The sequence below is a fragment of the Sceloporus undulatus genome, chromosome 2 (genome assembly GCF_019175285.1).
Source record: "Sceloporus undulatus isolate JIND9_A2432 ecotype Alabama chromosome 2, SceUnd_v1.1, whole genome shotgun sequence".
NCBI lineage: Eukaryota > Metazoa > Chordata > Lepidosauria > Squamata > Phrynosomatidae > Sceloporus > Sceloporus undulatus.
In genome coordinates, this window is record NC_056523.1 from 298,997,197 (window position 1) to 299,016,585 (window position 19,389).

The following is a 19,389-nucleotide window of genomic DNA, read 5'->3' on the forward strand; positions in this document are numbered from 1 at the left end:
AAACAGAGATAAAGGTGAAGTGCTACAGATCTCTCACCCTTTAAAAAAATTATATATACAGTAGCGGTATATAAAGAAGTGTATTCTTAAATGTTTTTGATGTGCACCATGATCTTTGTTTGTGGCAAGGTGTGTGTGTGTGTGTGTGTGTGTGTGTGTAAATTAAGAAAATTCCAGAACAGCCATTTTGATGATGTTTTGGGCTTTAGTTCCTACACTCTCTGACCATTAGCCAAACTGACTGGGGCTTCTGTGATCTGAAGTCCAAAACACCTGGAGGACCTATGTTTGAGAATCACTCAGATATTTGATTTCTGTATTGTCCATCATTTGTTGGTTTAGTTGCCTTAAAAATGTGCTTGCAATAAACAAACGGTTGGGCTCATAACATTTGATAATCCTCTTTCCTGCTCCATTTCTGGATCCTAGGCCAAATTGTCCTATGTTCGGTCCTTCTCTGTTTCCTACTTTGGATCACCTATGACTATCAATTTGTCTTATGTGATCAGTTTCTTTCTGGATGCCAGCACAGAATCTTTTAAATTCCTCCCCTTCTACCCCTGTAGCTGGAGCATAAACTTGGATTGTGGTTATACTATGTAGTCTCATTGATACTATTCTGTAAGACTTTATATTATAATCCTTGAGTGTTTTACACTCACCTTTTTATTAATGCCACCCCCTTCTTCGTAAACTGCTGTTTCGAGAGTAAAACTCTATGCAATTATCAGATTATCTATCATGCAGATCTGCTAAAAATGGAGAATAATTAAGAATATAAATATATTTGTCTTTGTTCAGGCAGCACTTTCCATAAAATAATTGTTATGCCAGTCATCTTTCAGGAAGAACATTCCATTGTCTCATGCTGCATATTGAAAGGCTTGTTGAAATACTCCTGAGTTTTCATGGGTTCTTATATTCTATCACTCTCTTTTAACTAAAAAGAGGAAAAAATAATTTCTCCTTTAATTCTCTCTTCATTCACTGCATTACCTCTGTCTGGAATTGTTCAGGACAGGAATGGTTCTTGAAGATTTGTTTGAGAAAGTGATATGGGGTAAAATCTTGACTCATAAATAAATCTGAGTCATTGATGTATATTCTATCAGGTGATATTTTAATTTTGTTATAATAAAATGCATGTTTTTCTGTACATGTCCAAATCTTGTTTCATACAGTATTTCTATAAATAACATTAAACTAAACTATTAGGCATCTATCCTAATTCTGTCACACTGCAGCAACACAAATACTGGCTTGCTGTCCTACATCTGAAGCAACGTCCATTATCTGGCACTGGAAAGGAGACTATTTAGTTCTGTCTGAAAGCCCTTTTCCAGTCTGTTCTTGCAACCTTAACGTCCAAATGTTTGGCGTGAATACCTCAAATAAAACAATTAATCCTTGTTGCCTCATCTCATGTACAGTGTTCAGAGACAGTGCTAGTATGATAGGTTGGATTTTGGAAATGGGTTCAAATCCATACTCAGATCTGATTATAATCAGTGGCTTCTCAGCTCAGGCCACCTCAGAATATTGTTAGAAGTAAAAATATAGTAATATTATAAATCTTGAGCACTTGAGATCAATCAAGAAATAAATACTTTTTTAAAAGCATTAGTAATGTTCAGAATATTTTTTTGTTTTTATATATTGTTTTTATGCTGTATGTCATTTTAATGTTGTAAACCGCCCGGATTGGTTCGCCACAGGGCGGTATATAAATAAAAATTTATTATTATTATATTGTTGTTCCTGCCGTCGTCATTTTCAACTTAAAGCAACCTATCACGAGGTTTTCTTGGCAAGATTTATCCAGATGGGTGTCTGCCTTTGCCTTCCTCTGAGGCTGTTGAGAGAGTGTTATGTGTCCCAGGTTCCCAGTGGGTTTCAGTGGCCAAGCAGAGATTTAAACCCTAGTCTCCAGAGTCATAGTCCAATGCTCACACAACTACACCATCAATTTTAGTGTTTTATATAGTGTCCTTTGGAATGGAACTTGAGTTTTCATGCTATCCTTACATTGCCATTACCATACAAAGGAGCTGTACCACAGTACTTCTGTTATTTTACATAAGACGAATATTGTTTTATAAAATAAAAACAATATAAGGTACCTCATGTTAAACTCACCTGGAAATTGATTTAGATGTTGACTGTCAAAGGTCAGTTCCAAAATAATACTCTTTTATTGTTTTATATCAATAAATAAATATACATTATTTTAGATAAATAATAGCTGGAATTCACCACTCTGTGTGGAAATTACTTTTTCCTTACCAAAGGTAAATTTAAATTCAGAGTGAGTGGTCTGTTTAAAGCTGTGGAAAACCCATGGCTAAGTGTGGATTTGAAGCGAGATTTTTATCTAGCCAACAGCTTTTGGTTCTCCCACTGACCCACCCACCCTTATTTTAACTAAATTAATTTCAGGGATATTTGGTGGGAAAGCTGTATAAGATTTGAGACTGATTTCCCCCCCACAGGATAGGTCTAATGTACAGGACAATAATAGATTTTCTTTATCTCCTTTTTAAGACAAACAGCATGAAGTGGAAATCCCATCCCCAACACAGAAGGAGAAAGAGAAGAAGAAACGACCTATGTCTCAGATCAGTGGGGTGAAGAAACTGATGCATAGTTCCAGTTTAACCAATTCTAGCATCCCCAAATTTGGAGTCAAAACTGACCAAGAAGATATTCTGGCCAAGGTAAGAGCCATGAAGCTCTCAGCCAGCTGTTCACATATTTCAGAAGCTTGTCATAAAATGCATGAAATCACAGTCACAGCTTCTAGTATAGTTGTTGTAAGGAGAGCAGTTGTTAAAACTGCATTTGTGGCAAAGCAAAATAATACCACCCTGAGCATACTTGACATCAGAAACTAAGCAAGTCAGGCATGGTTCAGAAATGGGTGGAAGCCCACCAAGGAATATTAGCTATCTCCAAGTAGGACGAGGAAGGAATTCTGTCTGGAACCTTGGAGTTGACAATACTTAGCTTGACGGATCAGTGATCTGGCTCAGTATAAGCCAGATTTCTGTCTTCCAAAAAGGGAATTGGAAAACATATTGTGAGAAATTTCACTTCTGTTCATGCAGATTCCTCTTAGTAGTTGTCCTTTAAAGGAAGACATTTCCTTCCTGTTTAATCTCTGGAAGATTAGTTTTTGAACCAATTCTGAATATGAATTAGTTTAAGTAGTAACAGTCTGTTATTGTTATTTCACATAAGACTGCTTGGAAAACGTGATGATGAATACTTTTTCTGTTTGATTTCATATTAGGAACTAGAAGATGTAAATAAATGGGGCCTCCAGGTGTTTAAGATTGCTGAAATATCCGGGAACCGACCTTTGACAGTCATCATGTACACCATTTTCCAGGTAAGTTTAAAAGGAAGTAGCTTTTCAGTTTTGCTTTTCAGCATTTCTTGCCTATGTTTTAAGCGTATTTCTTTCTCTTTCTCTTAACTGCAGGAGCGGGACTTATTAAAAACATTTAAAATTCCACCAGACATGTTAATAACTTATTTGATGACACTGGAAGACCATTATCATGCAGATGTGGCATATCATAACAACATACATGCTGCAGATGTTGTACAGTCTACACACGTACTGTTGTCAACCCCAGCTTTGGAAGTAGGTCTCATAGTATGGCAAAGAAAACAAACACAAACCTGTAGCATAAATTACACAGCCAGGAAATGGCAGAAATTTAGTGGTTATAGATATTCAGATTTTAGCTATGAAATGCTGAAGGTATATTTTACATCTATTTTAGTCAAGCTATTATTGCATAGTAATTTTAATTTATTATTGTGATACCCTTACTCATTTTTATTTCAGTATAGACAGAAAAAATATGAATTTACCAGTGCTTTGCATGGTTCATATTTGTTCAATTTGTTTCCTTAGCCATCACATTTTTATAAATCTTGAAAAACTCAAAAACTAATATATGGTAGCTACATTTTACTTCCAACATAACTTTGTATAACAACAAAACTAAAGTGAACATTGGAGTGCCTCTAGGTAAACTGTACTGATAACGTTTTTTGTAAATATAAATATTTGAAAAGGAGAAGTTCAGTTTTAAAAAAATAAACATTAAACACCTTTATATACTGAAACAAAGATTAATAAAGTAGGACTAACTTTCTCTGGTTTAGCTTCATTTTGAAAAGCAGGAAGAAAGTTCTGCTTAAAAAAAAGAGTAAACGACAGATTAAATTATATTGTAGTCATGCCTGTACATGCTTCACTTATGCTCTGAGAACAGATGGGAAAGTATTCTTGACCAGGAAACAAATTCCTTTGCTAAAGGAATAAAAGCATGCATAACTAAAGCTGATGTTTAGGATTTAGCTTCTGTTTGAGGCTTAGTTTTTGAAATTGCTGGTTATAGATAGAGAAATACTTTCACTTGTGAGGGAAAAAATAGCTCCTAGCTTCTAACTATGCCTACTGCAGTGCATTCCCAATAACTAGGCATTTTGAAAATAAAGTGACATGATAAAAATATATGGCAAGTCACTACCACAAACACTGCCCCAAAGGTAACTCTTTTGATTTATGAGAAGAAACAAAAACTATAGTTGTACATTTGTTTTATGAAACTAACTACAGTGCCACAAAAGTGTGCAAGCTTCTGTTTTCTCTAAAAGATGGTTCACTTTTGTGGCATTTGGGTTGTTCTGAATGCAGGTATTGATCCAAACCTTTTGTAAGCCTGGACTTTAATCACTTCTGTAAGAAGGAGAAGTAGATATAGTTAGTTATGTATTACGTGTTTCAGCAGAGGAATCAAAGCACTTGTCTTTCATTAAAAAGTGTTCTCCCTATAGTAATCTCTTTCAGATTGTCACTCATTTTAATTCCCCCCCCCCCTCTTTTTCACTTAGGCGGTGTTCACAGACCTGGAAATTCTGGCTGCTATTTTTGCCAGTGCAATACATGATGTCGATCACCCTGGGGTTTCAAACCAATTTCTTATCAACACAAGTAAGTGTGGTTTATTTCTAGCAACACTGACAGGCCACTGTGTACTTGGCATTCTCTGTGCAGCAAACCATTGAGTGACTTTCTGTTTTTTTGGAGGTGGTCAGCTCCTGTCTACTGTCTGTTGCCATCAGAGAGAAGTGTTTGCCCATGTGTTAGATAAAAGGATCAAAAAGTTTTCCTGTTGCTGTTATTGTATGCCTTCAAGTCATTTAACCTGTAAAGCCCTAAATGGCTTGGGCCCAGGGTACTTGGAGGACTGCCTCTCCCCATATAATCCGCCCCGCACACTCAGGTCAGCCGGGAAGCAACTTCTGAGAGTTCCTCCTTCAAAACACTCTACGACTGCACAGAGGGCATTTTCAACCTCGGCCCCGCAGTTATGGAACTCGCTTCCTGAAGAGCTCCGCTCGACCTCCTCCCTCGACCAATTTAGGAAGAGACTCAAAACCTTTCTCTTCGAACAAGCTTTCCCCCAGATGTTATAACGCTTCTCCCCCCCCCCTCATTTTTGCACCTGCACTTTGGCTAGTTTTTGTATGGTTTTAATTCTGTGTTTTTAATTCTGTTTTTAAAGTGTGTTCTTACACTGTTTATATTTATCGTTGTTGTCATGATGCTGTAACCCGCCTTGATCTCAAGGAAAGGCGGGCTATAAATAAATGATTTGTTGTTGTTGTTATTATTATTATTATTATTATTATTATTATTATTATTATTATTTCCAATGTATGGTGACCCTAAAGCAAACCTATTGTGTGGTTTTCTTGACAAGATTTGTTCAGAGAGGGTTTGTCATTACTATCCTCTGAGGCTGAGAGCATTTGACCTTCCCAGGGTCACACTGGGGTTTCATGGCTGAGCTGGGAATCAAACCCTGGTCCCTAGAGATGTTGTCTAGTACTCAACCCACTACACTCACACTGGCTCCCGAACAGTTTTCCACTCACCCTCAATTCATTCAAATCGTTTGTTACTCTGGCTTGTTTTTGGTTGCTTTTGTTTTGTTTTTAATTGCAAAAATGGTGTGGCTTAGGGCCATACAAATGAAATTCCTGAGTGCTGTTCATCTTACATGGCTGAGAATGCTTGTTTCTTTAAAAGAAAAAGAAGAGGACATCAATGTACATGGAAAGCTAGCATGACCGAGGGAAGGGTTGTAGTGCAGCTTTCATCCTGACATACTAGTTCTTTCTCTGTATGTTGGCATTTTTTCTACCTAATGGTGGTGCACTGAGCCATGTGAGCCCCAGTCTTCAGTCTGATGTGGCTACTGCCTAAACACACATTTTACACCCACACGTCTACCAAGCATATAGGCATTCCACTGAATCAGTGAAATGATGTCAAAACTCATACAATATCCTGAAATAAAGGACAAGTTCCAAATCTGGCTCTTTTTTTAAAAAAAAAATGGTTTCAGTTTAGATCCTAAACCATATTCCAATCTATTTCTGTGCACTTTAATGGTTCTTGGGCAACCTTCTTTGTTGTTCTGTGCCTTTAGTAAAATCTAATTTCAAGATTCATCTACAAGGAGGATGATTAGGAGTTTAATTTAGAGAGTTTCACAAGCTCTGATTTGATACCAAATGCACTTTTACAACCCCACAGACTTGCAAACTGAATACTAAATGTTACAGGCTGTTTTAAATTAGGAGAAGCCATTCCTTGGAGTACCTAAAAGTATCATTATTTTATGTTGGGTTGGTGTGAATGGCAATGGAGCTAGAGTTGAACAAAGGTGTGTGTGAGAGAGGGAGGGAATCCTCTTAAAAAGAATTGTTTCAACACAGATTGAGTCATAGTTAGAACAGACCCTTTCAAAGCTATGACTCTTCTCCGCTTAAGTATGACTTAAATCTGAATTCAGTCCAATAGATTTTCATTCCAATCCACTGATTCTTGCATCTAAGAATCTCACCTAATGGCAAAAAAACCTCAAAACAAAACAAAAAACACAATACTTGATGCTTGGACTGGATGGGGATGTAGAATATTTTACAAGGATGAATGTGGTCCAAAGATGTTAGAGACATTCTTATTTTTTAGGGCAGAGTTGTTTGCAGATAATTTGTAAGGACAGTTTGCTGTCTGCCTTGGAAAGGGGTTTGTGGTTAGAAAACAGTATGTACAACTAGCTCATTTATAAAATACTAATGTGTTCAGAAATTCTTGTGCGTATTCTTCCATGAGTATTAGAAGCATCTTGCCACATCTTAGCAACTGTATGGTAGTTAACAATTTTTAAAAACCTTCTTATTACCCTCTTTTAAAATAACATTAAAAAAATACAAAATCCTGCAGGTTAAGGTTTTTATCATTTAATATTACAACATAGGAGGTTACTTTTCTAAGAAGAGCTTTTTATATTGTTTTGGCACTTAAACCTGTCAGATGTGATTATTCAATAAAAAGGATTTCATTTATAACGTCTTCTCTTCTACAAAGAGCAAGAGAGGATTTCTTGACTCACGTCTTTGGTACAGGAGAGTGAGACTGCAGCAGAATAAATTGAAGTAAAAGAGCTTCTGCAGTCTTGTTGAGCCTCAGGGATTTTATAGCAGAACTTTTTTAAAAAAATGTTAAATAAAAGGACAGTCAGTAGAGCAGACAGATGCACAACTAGCTTTAGGATGTGGAAAGTATAATAAATAGAAAATAAGGTCAGCAAATGACAAATAGCATTTCATTGCAAAGCATCTACATTGGTTTGTGGGAATGAACTCCAGCTGTATTTTTTCCTCCAAGTGCCTCATTAAGGGAGCCTAAGTAAACGCAAGGCGACGGTCTTGTGTTTCTTTTTGTGGTTGTACCAAGATGTTGTACATAAGCTCAACTTGATTTCTAGGTCATGTACAGACTGAGATAAACACATGCTTTTGTTTGAGATATGCATTTGGATAGTAAACAATTTTTCTCTTGCACTTCTTGGCAGAGATCAACAGTGGTAAGCTAGGAATTGCCTTTGTGGACAGACCAACATAAAGAAAGGGACACACGCATGACACAGTACAAGAGTAGGCTCTTGTCTAAATGCTCAGACTCTGCCCAAATGTTGCTTGGAATGTCTTCATAAAAACACCCACATACCTGTGGAAGAGAGAAAGTCCTATGAAAAGATTTGTAAAATCGATTTACAAGGAACAAATTATTACAATGCCTTTCTATGAAACTACAATAAAGAAACAAGTTGGCTATTCTATGTGCTTGGCTCTAGAGTTAATACAAACATCTTAGTGCCAGAAATGGAGGGAAGAATACCTCTCCTCCATCTGACATGGTGTACATATACTTGAACATTAGAAATACGGAATCTTTTGCAAGATTTGCTGATGATCAACCTCAGATGGCTGGAGTTTTCTTTTTGCTCTTTGGTATTGCAAAAAACCCTTCTTGTGGAGAACACATGCAGACAAATGTTGCTGGATGATGCCTAAACCCAGTTCTCTTCTGTTTTGTTCTGTGTATTTACCATTTGACAGATGCCAGCTGTTGTATAAAGGGACATGTGCCCAAAGCTGTTGAAGAGATGCACTATTTTATTCCAACTGTTCCAATGTATACATTGAATATTTTTGATGATGGTGATGATGATATTTATTTCTTATCTACCTTTCCTTATGGATTGAGGCAGGGAACAACAGATTAAAATACAGCAATAAATAGACACACAACACAGTTAAAAAACACAAAAACCAGTTAAAATACTAAATTAAATGGGCATAACATCAGTTTAAAAAGCATACATATTAAAACAATCCATTCATAATTTAAAACTTGTAATTTAAAAATTAATGCTTTAAAAACAATGCCTTAAGAATGTGAGAAACAAAATGTTTGTGTAGGGGAAGGTGGTACAGGCTTTCTTAACATGATTCCCTCCAACTGTATTTCAGACTCTGAACTTGCCTTGATGTACAATGATTCATCAGTCCTGGAAAACCATCATTTAGCTGTGGGCTTCAAGTTACTGCAGGAGGAGAACTGTGACATTTTCCAGAATTTGACAAAAAAACAGAGGCAGTCATTGAGAAAGATGGTCATCGACATTGTGAGTAGCTTTTTGAGTTTATTCTCCTATTTCTGCACTGCATGCAGACCAACTCTATGAAGATAGATTACATGTATACATTTTTATTATTGATTGTACAGCATTTTAAACTCAAAACAGGACATAGTAGAAGGTACCATTTCAAAAGTAATTATCTCGCACCCTTCTTTTTTTTTTTTTAATGGGCAGATTCCTAGCAGCTTGTCTACCCAATAGCTCAGCTTTACTTAAGAGTTATTTCATAGGATTTCAACTTGTTCTACATTTCACCTTTTGTTATGAAAAAAATCTTGCTCAGTGAGCCATATATACTCATCTTAGGCATATGTCCTGGATAAAGTTACTATACCTAGATTTTGTTATTGCCTGGCTGAGTTTTAGATTATTAAAATGTTGTATACAGTAGTTGATGTTCCCTTAGAATCTGTTCGTTTCAGTGTGGGTTGTTTTTTGTATTACAGTGGTGCCTCGGGTTACGAAATTAATTCGTTCCGTGGCACCGTTCGTAACCCGAAAAGCCTTCGTAAGCCGAATTGCCATAGGCGCTAATGGGGAAAAGCCGCGATTCCGTGCGAAAAAGCCGAAAAAAGCACCAAAAGTTTTTTCGTAACCCGAAAAAACATTCGTAACCCGGAACAATGTTTTCCTATGGGATTTTTTCGTATCCCGAAAATTTCGTAACCTGGGTATTTCGTATCCCGAGGTACCACTGTACACCAGTTGAACATCCACACCAACCATGATAAATTCAAGCTGTCAGTAGTGTTAATGGTTTGCCATTTTGTCTTCTTCTTCAAGGTGCTTGCAACAGATATGTCCAAGCATATGAATCTATTAGCTGATTTGAAAACGATGGTTGAAACCAAGAAAGTGACTAGCTCTGGAGTTCTACTTCTTGATAATTACTCAGACAGAATTCAGGTAAAATGCTGTATGTTATAAACATAGACCTGAATCCAGTTGTGCATCACAAGAGTTGATCAATTGATCATTGGAATTTACACCAATATTGATTTTAACCATTCATCGGTTAATTCAGTAGGTCTACTCTGTTTGAGATTAGCAATTGGATTAAGACCATGACTTCTCTTTCTGATTATAAACATTTCAGTAGACCTGTATGTTATGATTTCTAGACTGGCTGTTATTTCTACTTGCACTAATAATCTTTCCCAAGTATTACTTTTTTAAGTTGTGTTTTCTAATTTAGCATTGCATTCTGTCAGTCAGTGGATTACTTCCCTACACTTCAGTACATGCAGGTGATGTTATCTGGTGAGCTTCCACATTTCTTTCAAACAGATTTGTCTTGCACTTACAACATTCCTGGCCTTTTAGTAGAGGCAGAAGCTACAGATGTGAGATAATTGGGAAGCTATTAATGTCAGTGTGAAAAACACACAGCACACCATCACTTGGGTGTTCAGAATAAACTTTGCACTCCATGTATTTTTGTGATTCTGTTTTCACACCCACCAAATGTGCAAATAGAAAAAAGAGCTCTGTTTCCAGCAGAATAACACCGCAAGTTCTCTAAAGTAGTCTTTTTCCTTCTTTGTCTGTGTTAGGTTCTACAAAATATGGTACACTGTGCAGATTTAAGCAATCCAACAAAGCCACTCCAGCTGTATCGCCAGTGGACTGATAGAATAATGGAAGAATTCTTCCGACAGGGAGATCGAGAAAGAGAGAGGGGCATGGAGATAAGTCCCATGTGTGATAAGCACAATGCATCAGTGGAAAAATCACAGGTAATCCATCTATAGCCAGCCCTTGACATTCACGGCAGTTAGGGGCACAAGACCTCCGCGAAAGTCAAAATTCGCAAATAAAGCAGGGGCGGGGCCAAGAACGGTGCGTGCATGTGCACCCCATGTCCCTTCTGAAGCCTCAAACAGCTCTAGAAAGCTCTCTGAGGTGTGGAAAGGGCAGGGGAGCATCCATTCGTGGCTCCCTCCTTCCCTTCCAAGGCTTCAGGGAGCTCTCTGAAGCCTTAGCACAGCAGCAAGGAGGGCACATTCACTTTCCCTAAACCACCTCCGAAGGCACGAGAGCTGTGTTTCCTCAGGCAGCTCCCTGTCCCAGAAAGGGTGGGGGATTATTTTCCCCAAACCCCTTCCCAAGGCAGAGAGCTGCTTAGGGAAAGAGGCCACTCTTTGTCCTGGAAAGCGGTGGGATTGGCATGTGCACCCTTCCCGGCTGCTCCATCCTGGACTTTTTCCCTCCCCAGGGGAAAAGCTTGGGAGGGATGAGAAGGAGGAGTGCGTGTGCAGTGACCTTAACCTCGTGAATAATCAAAACCACAAAACCACAAGTGTCAAAGGTGCAAATGTCAAGGGATGACTAATGCAGAGTGGGTTGATAGCATATAAATGCCTTTTGATTAATAAAATCTTAAGTGTGTTACACAAAAAGAAAGATAACTATTAACAGCATAAAGAAATGAAGTTACATTTTGGAAGTCAAGTCAATAGCTAGCTTTCTTTACAATGATGGAAGAGCCATAGATACACTCACCAGCTCACTGCTGGCAAATATCTTTTTCTCTGGCCAGCAAACTCAAGGAGAATTTCCACCTTTCCTTTGTTCCTAGGGAATGCTGAGAACCCACTGTGATATAAAGCTGCTTCAGAAGCATAGGAGGGAGTTTCCCTAATGATGCATTGAACCTTGGAGACATCTGAGGCTTCAAGCTTCTTTCTTAGATGTAACGCAGTGGGGACAAGCTCCAGTGTCATTCCTCGGCAATTGAGACCAGGGATTTACCCTCCACATTTCTATTTGATCTCTTTTTCATTTTAATTACTGATTCTATGTAGAGTAGATCCATTCAGTCAACCCGAATTTTGTAAGGAAGTGCTTGCATAGGCTTCATTTATTCACTTAGTCTACTCTAAATGGGACTGGTACTTGGAGTTTGTTCCCTGTTGTCATCATCTGGTGTGGAAGAATAAATTAATGGTGAGGAAGAAAAAAATAGCTGTCTACCAAAGCAAGATTTGCTTATTCCTGAAAATGATCTGAGAGACAGGATGTTGTGGAGTGAAGGAAAGGTTGCAGAATACCTCTGTTGGGCCTGTGTTCCATTCGGTTAATTTTAATAGACAGATTTGCAAAATGAATTCTCACATCATTTGGAATAATATTTCCTTCCTAATTTTGCTTTGTAACAGGTGGGCTTTATAGACTACATTGTTCACCCCCTCTGGGAGACATGGGCAGACCTTGTACACCCCGATGCCCAGGACATCTTAGACACATTGGAGGACAATCGTGAATGGTATCAGAGCACAATTCCTCAGAGTCCTTCTCCTGCCCCAGATGACCAAGAGGAGGGTAGACAGGGCCAAACAGACAAATTCCAATTTGAACTAACATTGGAGGAAGATGGTGAATCAGATACAGAAAAAGATAGTGGAAGTCAAGTGGAAGAAGATACTAGCTGCAGTGATTCCAAGACTCTTTGCACCCAGGACTCAGAATCCACTGAAATTCCACTTGATGAACAAGTGGGAGAGGAAGTGGTGGAGGAAGAGGAGGAGGAGCAGAGCCAAACAGAACCTTGTTTGCGAGAAGAACGTTCTCCTGATACGTAACAGTGTAATGGCTCTGTAGCTCCCTTTGTTCTTTTCTCTCTTTCTCTCTTTTTAAAAATTGAAAATGGTTCCGCAAGTGCATGGCACAACCATGGTCACGCCTCACTGTCATCTGCCAGAGATGTTTGTTGATCAAAAACTGACTTGATTACTCAGTTTGGCACTCAGGAATATTGTAGCCAGAAATTGTTCATCTCCATGGCATCGGAAAACAAAGGAAAAAACCTGCAAAGAACAGCTTAATAAGAGTTCAACTTGGCAGATACGATCAGAATGTGTGTCTACTCCAGGATGTTTTTCAAAAGGAGTAAAAGCTGGTCCAAAGCTAGTGTGTGTGCGTGTGTATGTATGTGTGTATGTGTGTGTGTTTTGTATTGGATTTTAATTTTCATGAGAGAGGCAATTTGTAGCATATATCACCAGACTAAAGTGGCCAGCGAGAGAACCAAGATTTCTAGTGGGAAAAATGCACTCAGATAATGGAACACAACATGAATCTGTTACCAGTAGGAAGATAAAGCTGTGGAAATCGCATAATTTTCTAATTTCAAGTCTTCCTGACACACGACTGAAAAAAGTGTAACTCAGTGGGTTGCACTAACATCTGCATTTTGTATAATATGTAAAATGGAAATCTTTTTGTAGAGTTTACTTTTATTATTAAACATATTGAGGTATTATATTTAAAAGAATGCAACTTCATCTGCCACTGGTTTGTTTTTCACCCCTTCCCTGCCCAAAGAGTAACTTGCAAGTTCTTAGTGCAAATATATGCTACACTGGAAAATTGAATTTTATATTTGTTTGCACTTAGATTTTCATAGCAATTCATTCAAATGTTATGAATTAACCTTATGTTTTTTGTAGAACAATGCAAACTATAAAATGCTATTTTCACCCCTCCCGGTCCTTGTGTAGTGCAGAAATTACTTTATTGGCATTGATTTCTGGTTTTCCCTCCTAAACATTTCTAAGATGAGCAATATATCATTGGTAAAGAGTTCTTTGTCCTTACAGATGCTTAATCCTTCAGACCTGGCCTTTATTGCATTGGGCATACTGTGTTCAAGCCTGCCTTCCCATCCCTCTTTTTGAAATACAGTGGGCCACTAGAAAAGCAGTTGTCTCAAACATGAGGTGAAGCCCCCTGGTGGATGTCACAAATCCTGATAAGTGACTGCCATGTTCACTCCAAAGAGTAGAAGAGTAATGACAAATAACAAGGCCACTATTAAAAGTTGAGGGAAGGCTTACTTGGGATTTGCATAGTGGCCAATATCAATGTGACTCTCACGATAAATGCAAGTATTTTTATTTGCTAACTGAATTGTTCCCATTCCCATGGGGCTGCTTTAGGTTTTACATGTAACATCAGTAATTATCTGTTCCAAAGGCTTAAAGTATCAGAAAACAAAAACGAACACAAGGGCATACAGACTGTTGTGACAACATAGCACTACAAGCTACACTTGCGTGAGAATTAGGATAAGTATCTACAAATGATGAGTAGTGGAATTTTTGTTGTGTTTTGTTGAAAACAGTCTGGGCCATTTTCCCCACATCCCCAATTTTGTCATCCTTAGAACACTGTTACTCATTTTTACTCACAGTTAAGTTCCACTCACTTTAGTGGTGCTGACTTGCTAGTAGATATGCTTAGAATTGCAGCTAAATACATTTTTTGTATGATTTGTGTAGGAGGTAAGTTCAGTTCAAGTAAGTTGGGGCCTATCAGAATGAGACTTGTTGCTTTAGACCTTGATTACAGCAAGACAGAGCATTCTTTTTAAAGAGAAAATGATAATGTGGAAAGATGCATTTTTTATGTTCAGCATGCAGCAAATAAAATGCATGGGAAATCTGTCCACAGTGGCACTCATTAAATGCAAATTCATGTTCAGATTGCATGATATGGGACAGTTTCATCTGATCTATGCCATAGTTGCATTTTTGACAGAAGCATGAATGTACATCATACATCTGCTGTGACGTATCACCTTGGAGTATTTTCCAAAGCTCGAGAACATTCCTTTTGGGGACTACAACTCCCAGAATCCCTCAGGGACTATGCTGGCTAAGGGATTCTAATAGCTGTGATTTATTTCTTTTTTTAAATGCCCATGCTTGGGTATTTTCTTGTTGTATATGTGCAACTTTGTGCCACATGTGAGATCCCTGCTGCACAGATGCTGTAATCCTTGGACTTGAGCATCTTTGTCACATAGCTGAGTGATAAGGCCACAATAAAGAGATAAATTGAGTTGGATCCAGACAACATTATTCAGGCTTCAAGTCTCCCTGAACTCAGTTCATCAGTCAAGACGATTGACTTGACATTTTGATTTTGAAGGTGCTGCAGCCTGACTAATTTAGTCTGGACACAACCTTTTGGCCTGAAACCTGTTGACAGCACCGGCTAGAGTAGCTCTACTGAATCACTCGGTTTCACCTAATATGTCAACTTGCTATTCAATTGATTGGTGTGTCTGCTCTGGCTGGGACTAAGTAATTGTATTCAAGCCATTGTGTTTAGCTAACTGAATCAGTGTTTGGAACATAGGTAAGTACCAATTTTTTAAAAAACATACATACATACACACACATTTTAATGTGTCCAGTTTTCCTTTTAGTTTTCAGTGACTTATTGAAAAACAAAAATACTAAGTGGGGAATTGAATGAAACAATATCACCATGTTCTTGTCCAAATACGTTTGTGTCCTCCCCCTCACTGCCTCAACATTTCTTCAGTCCTCAAGAGTGCCTGGAATCTTAAATAACAAAAAGCAATATAAATTCCAAAAATCAATATGGACCTGGAAGGGTATTTTATGGGCGCTGAAGGCTTAATTGTATGAAACGGGGTGCTCCTAGCTTCAGCCAGCAAGGGACATTGGGGGGAAAGAGCTGCATCCAGAAGGACCTTGCAGCATGCACATTGCTGCAGTCAGGTGAATAATTTGGGGAGTATAGTGGGATTTCCCAGATTCATCATTTTAATGAGGTAATTTTTGTTTCTGGGTCTGGTTAGGGCACGCCCTGTTAAGATTAAACTCTGGCTGAAGAAGCAGGTGTAAAGAAAACCATATTGTATAAAATGCACCCATACACATGGACAATCACATGTTAGAAAATATTTTTAGAGCCAGGGATTGAATGCACTGTACAATCTTCTTTTTTTCCTATTGCCAAAGTGTGCTTTAGCACTGCACACTGCTTTTGAAAAAAAAAAAATACTGTTGAAAAGTGACTTTACATATTGTGTGTGTGTGTGTGTGTGTGTGTGTGTTTGCCATAAGAAAAATGCATCAAATTGGTTACAATACAGAGAAAAGGAGGGAGTGAGAAAAAGAGAGGAATCTGAATTTGTATTCACACTTCAGCTTGCAAGTTACTGTTCTCAGTAAATGGTGTATTTGTTTCCTTTTAATTTCTAGTTTTATATCATTGTTCCCCCCTTCTTCCCCATTGCTATCAGACATTATAGGGAGAACAAATTACATTCATAAGGTTTTTTTAAAAACAAACAAACTTTGGAATGAATTTTAAATAACACTTTGACAATTCTTTTAAAATGCATTTATTTATTTTTTTATTCGTGCCATGCATATTTTCCTCACCAAATGACCTTACCTGTAATAAGTCTTGTTTGTCTCTGTTTACAACCATGTATTTATTGTAATGTATATACTGTAATGTTACTTGTAAATTATAAGTTCTTATTATAACATCATCCTTGCCAGGGTGGTGTTGTTATATTTGGAAACTCTTGGTGAGAGAATTAATATTGTGTATACATATTCCCTTTGTACATTTTCCCTCTCCTGTAATATATCCTATATCACCTTAGAGCTTGTTTATGGAAGAGTTGAGAAAAATTATAAAATACATAGATATATTAAATTAAAAGCTGCAGGTCTTTGGTCCCAGGGCTGTGCCTTAACTTTAAACAATATTTTCTTCTGTTTTGCTGCATTTGAAAGAGAGGTCGTTGTGGAACATGGGCTGGGCATATCTTCACCACCCCTTTTGTGTTTGTAAAGGACTTCAAGTCTTGATCCCAAATAAGAAACCTCTATTCAGTGGGTTTTTATCCATGATCCCACTGAAGACCCCAATGCTAACATACTTGTGCATAAGCACTGCCTACTGGTAGAGTGTGTTCCCTTTTTTGAATCACATTTTAAGGGATCACATTATTTTTTGCCTTTCTTAAAATCAAATCCAACACACACCCCAACCACCATTTAATCAACAACTGTTTCAACTTCCACCCCAGTCTCATTGAAACAGACACGTTTCTTTCCTTTTATTTAAGGGCAGGGTGTGTGTGCAGATGTTGTCTATTGTTGTTAATACAGCAGCTCTCTTGATCAGGCCAATGTTTATACTGTGTGATAAAGCATAACCTCTTTTCCCTCCAACACTAATATTAAACATTTAAAGCAGCCCAAGCATGAATTGTCTGTAAACGGATCTGTGAATGTGAGTAGCATAGGTGTAGAGAGTGACTGTAACCCTTCAGATCTTTTAAGCACTACAAATCATTCTCTCTTTTTTGGCAGAAATTAGTGATGTTCTGACATGTCTCTTGCTGCTGTTCTTGATCGTGTAATTTTTAGAGTCTTGATACCTCATTGCCATTCCATTTATGCCCAGCCCTTGTAGCATGTGACTGTTCAGTGAAAGGAGAGATTCTTTTTTAAGGAAAAACAGAGCCTCCTTCTTGACACAAACTGTAGATTTTAGCAGCCCTGGCCCAAAGGAATATGATTGCTTTTGTTTTAAATAGTATAAAAGGGACACTATAACAACAGAATTACTGAACAATATTTTTGTTGTTTTCAGTTTGGTTTTCGTTTCCTTTGGGTATGTCTTTCGAGTGGCTAATTGTGTGAACATTGCAAATAATTCAATGGTTTCTTAGCCTCTCTTACAGCCTATGGGATAGTACTGTATGTCAAATACCTTCATATGAAATTTTTATATGCAATGGAAATAAAAGCATGGGTTGATTCTGCCTAGAGACTGTACTTGACCATCTTTTTGCAAATAAATTTATCGTACACAACTAAGCACTCGTCAGTAGTAAGATTTATTTTTAAGGTATGTTAAAAGGAAGCAGAAGTTGGATTTTGCACTTGCTTCTAAAATCAATGTCACCATGAACTCATCTGAAGCAAAGCTTCAAATAACAATAGCATAATCCATTTTCATTTTACATGGTATAAGGCAGCTCAGACAATTTCAGAAAAGAGACTAATGGGAAGGGAAGGCAAATTATAGCTGTTTCTGCCATGAATGGCCACCAAAGTAAGCTTACCTCTGAACTGTAAGGTACAGAGGTTGGTCACATAAAGTGTTCATTAAGAAAAATACTATACAGAAAGTTTCATTTCCATATGTAGAACAGCTGAGGAATTGATTTTAGGTGGATTCCCTCTCCTTCAGCATCCCGTGATATTTTTAGGGCTTGTCAAGATTGTCACCGATCCAATCCGATGGAGGCAGCAGGAAGACTAATACCCACAAAATTGTGTTTCCCACAAAAAAAAAGTTCTGTGCCTGAATAGGGTAAGAACAAAGCGAGAAGGTGACCGGGCTTGGAAAGTTTCTTTCTAAAAAAGTAACTTGCCTCTGTTACTCATTACATGTTTTTGGAACATAATTTGTTACTTGTATAATTGCTTATTACATTATTTTCAGGTGCCTGTTGAAGAGAATGGAACAAAACGAAAGGTTCCTACCGTGATGGTCTTTGAGAGTAACTTTTGAAAATAACAAGAAATTTACTCAGCACACAAATAAAGTCCCTTCACAATTGCCACAATGTTCCATTTCAAAGGTATTGTATCTGTGTTAACTTGTGACTTCTGAGGAAGGGGACTTTCAAGCATTCCTGAAAATTGGATGGAAGTACCTTGGACAGAGACCTTTTCTTGACAGAATGCAGAATTTGCTTCCAGTGTATTATCTATAAATGAATACAAATGTTTGAGTTATTCTCTCCAGAAATTTGTATTGTTCTTTATGCCCCAAATTGGCACCTGATCTACTTTGAGGCCATGTACATATAATAACTCTCATACTTTTGCATGAGAGTATGAGAATATGTATGGATGTTACTACTATAAGGCCCTGCCCAGTACTGACCTTGTTCTGGGAGATGCTTGGGAGAAGATTTTGGCCTCTTCTTTACTACAGAGCATTTCAAACCTGGGCAGAGGTTGGAAAAGTCATTAGTTGGGCCTTAGAATCCCTCATCCAGCATGGACATTTGCCATGCTCACTGCGGGATTCTGGAAATTGTAGTGCAGAAGAGCAACTTCAGTTCTGAATTTGGGTTACATGGCTTCAGACCTTGCTGCTGTGAGTACACAGATTTAGATTTTAGTCCACATTTATACTGTTTGCTAATAATCCTCAGGAATCTGTGAAGCTAATTATGACTAAATGTAGATACTTAAGTCTCTCCTTTTGAAACCCAATAGCCCTAATGAATACTTAACTTTGGCTGGATCACATCTCTGGTTTTGTTTAAATTTACTTTGCTAAGCAATGTAGATATAGTGCACCATGGTAGAAGCATATGGGCCTAAATACCCTAAAGGCACCAGGTCCCACCTGATCTTAGAAAACAAGCAGGGTTAGCCCTGATTAGTATTTGGATGGGAGGCTGCCAACAAATATGAGATATTGAAGGCTATATTCAGAAGAAGGGACTGGCAAACCACCT

At 37.8% G+C, this 19,389-nt stretch overlaps 1 protein-coding gene across 5 annotated transcripts in view; it reads left to right on the forward strand.

Annotated features, from left to right (window-relative positions):
* The window catches only part of PDE4D (phosphodiesterase 4D), a 574,941-nt gene extending 557,213 nt beyond the window's left edge, over positions 1–17,728 (forward strand). For all 5 annotated transcript variants that reach the window (XM_042454650.1, XM_042454653.1, XM_042454654.1 and 2 more), the window contains 8 exons: positions 2,542–2,714; positions 3,290–3,388; positions 3,482–3,646; positions 4,909–5,008; positions 8,905–9,059; positions 9,858–9,980; positions 10,628–10,810; positions 12,233–17,728. In XM_042454650.1, the coding sequence (XP_042310584.1) occupies positions 2,542–2,714; positions 3,290–3,388; positions 3,482–3,646; positions 4,909–5,008; positions 8,905–9,059; positions 9,858–9,980; positions 10,628–10,810; positions 12,233–12,655 (1,421 nt within the window). In that variant the 3' untranslated portion in view covers positions 12,656–17,728. The remainder of the gene's footprint in view (positions 1–2,541; positions 2,715–3,289; positions 3,389–3,481; positions 3,647–4,908; positions 5,009–8,904; positions 9,060–9,857; positions 9,981–10,627; positions 10,811–12,232) is intronic.
* Positions 17,729–19,389: the final 1,661 nt, after the last annotated feature.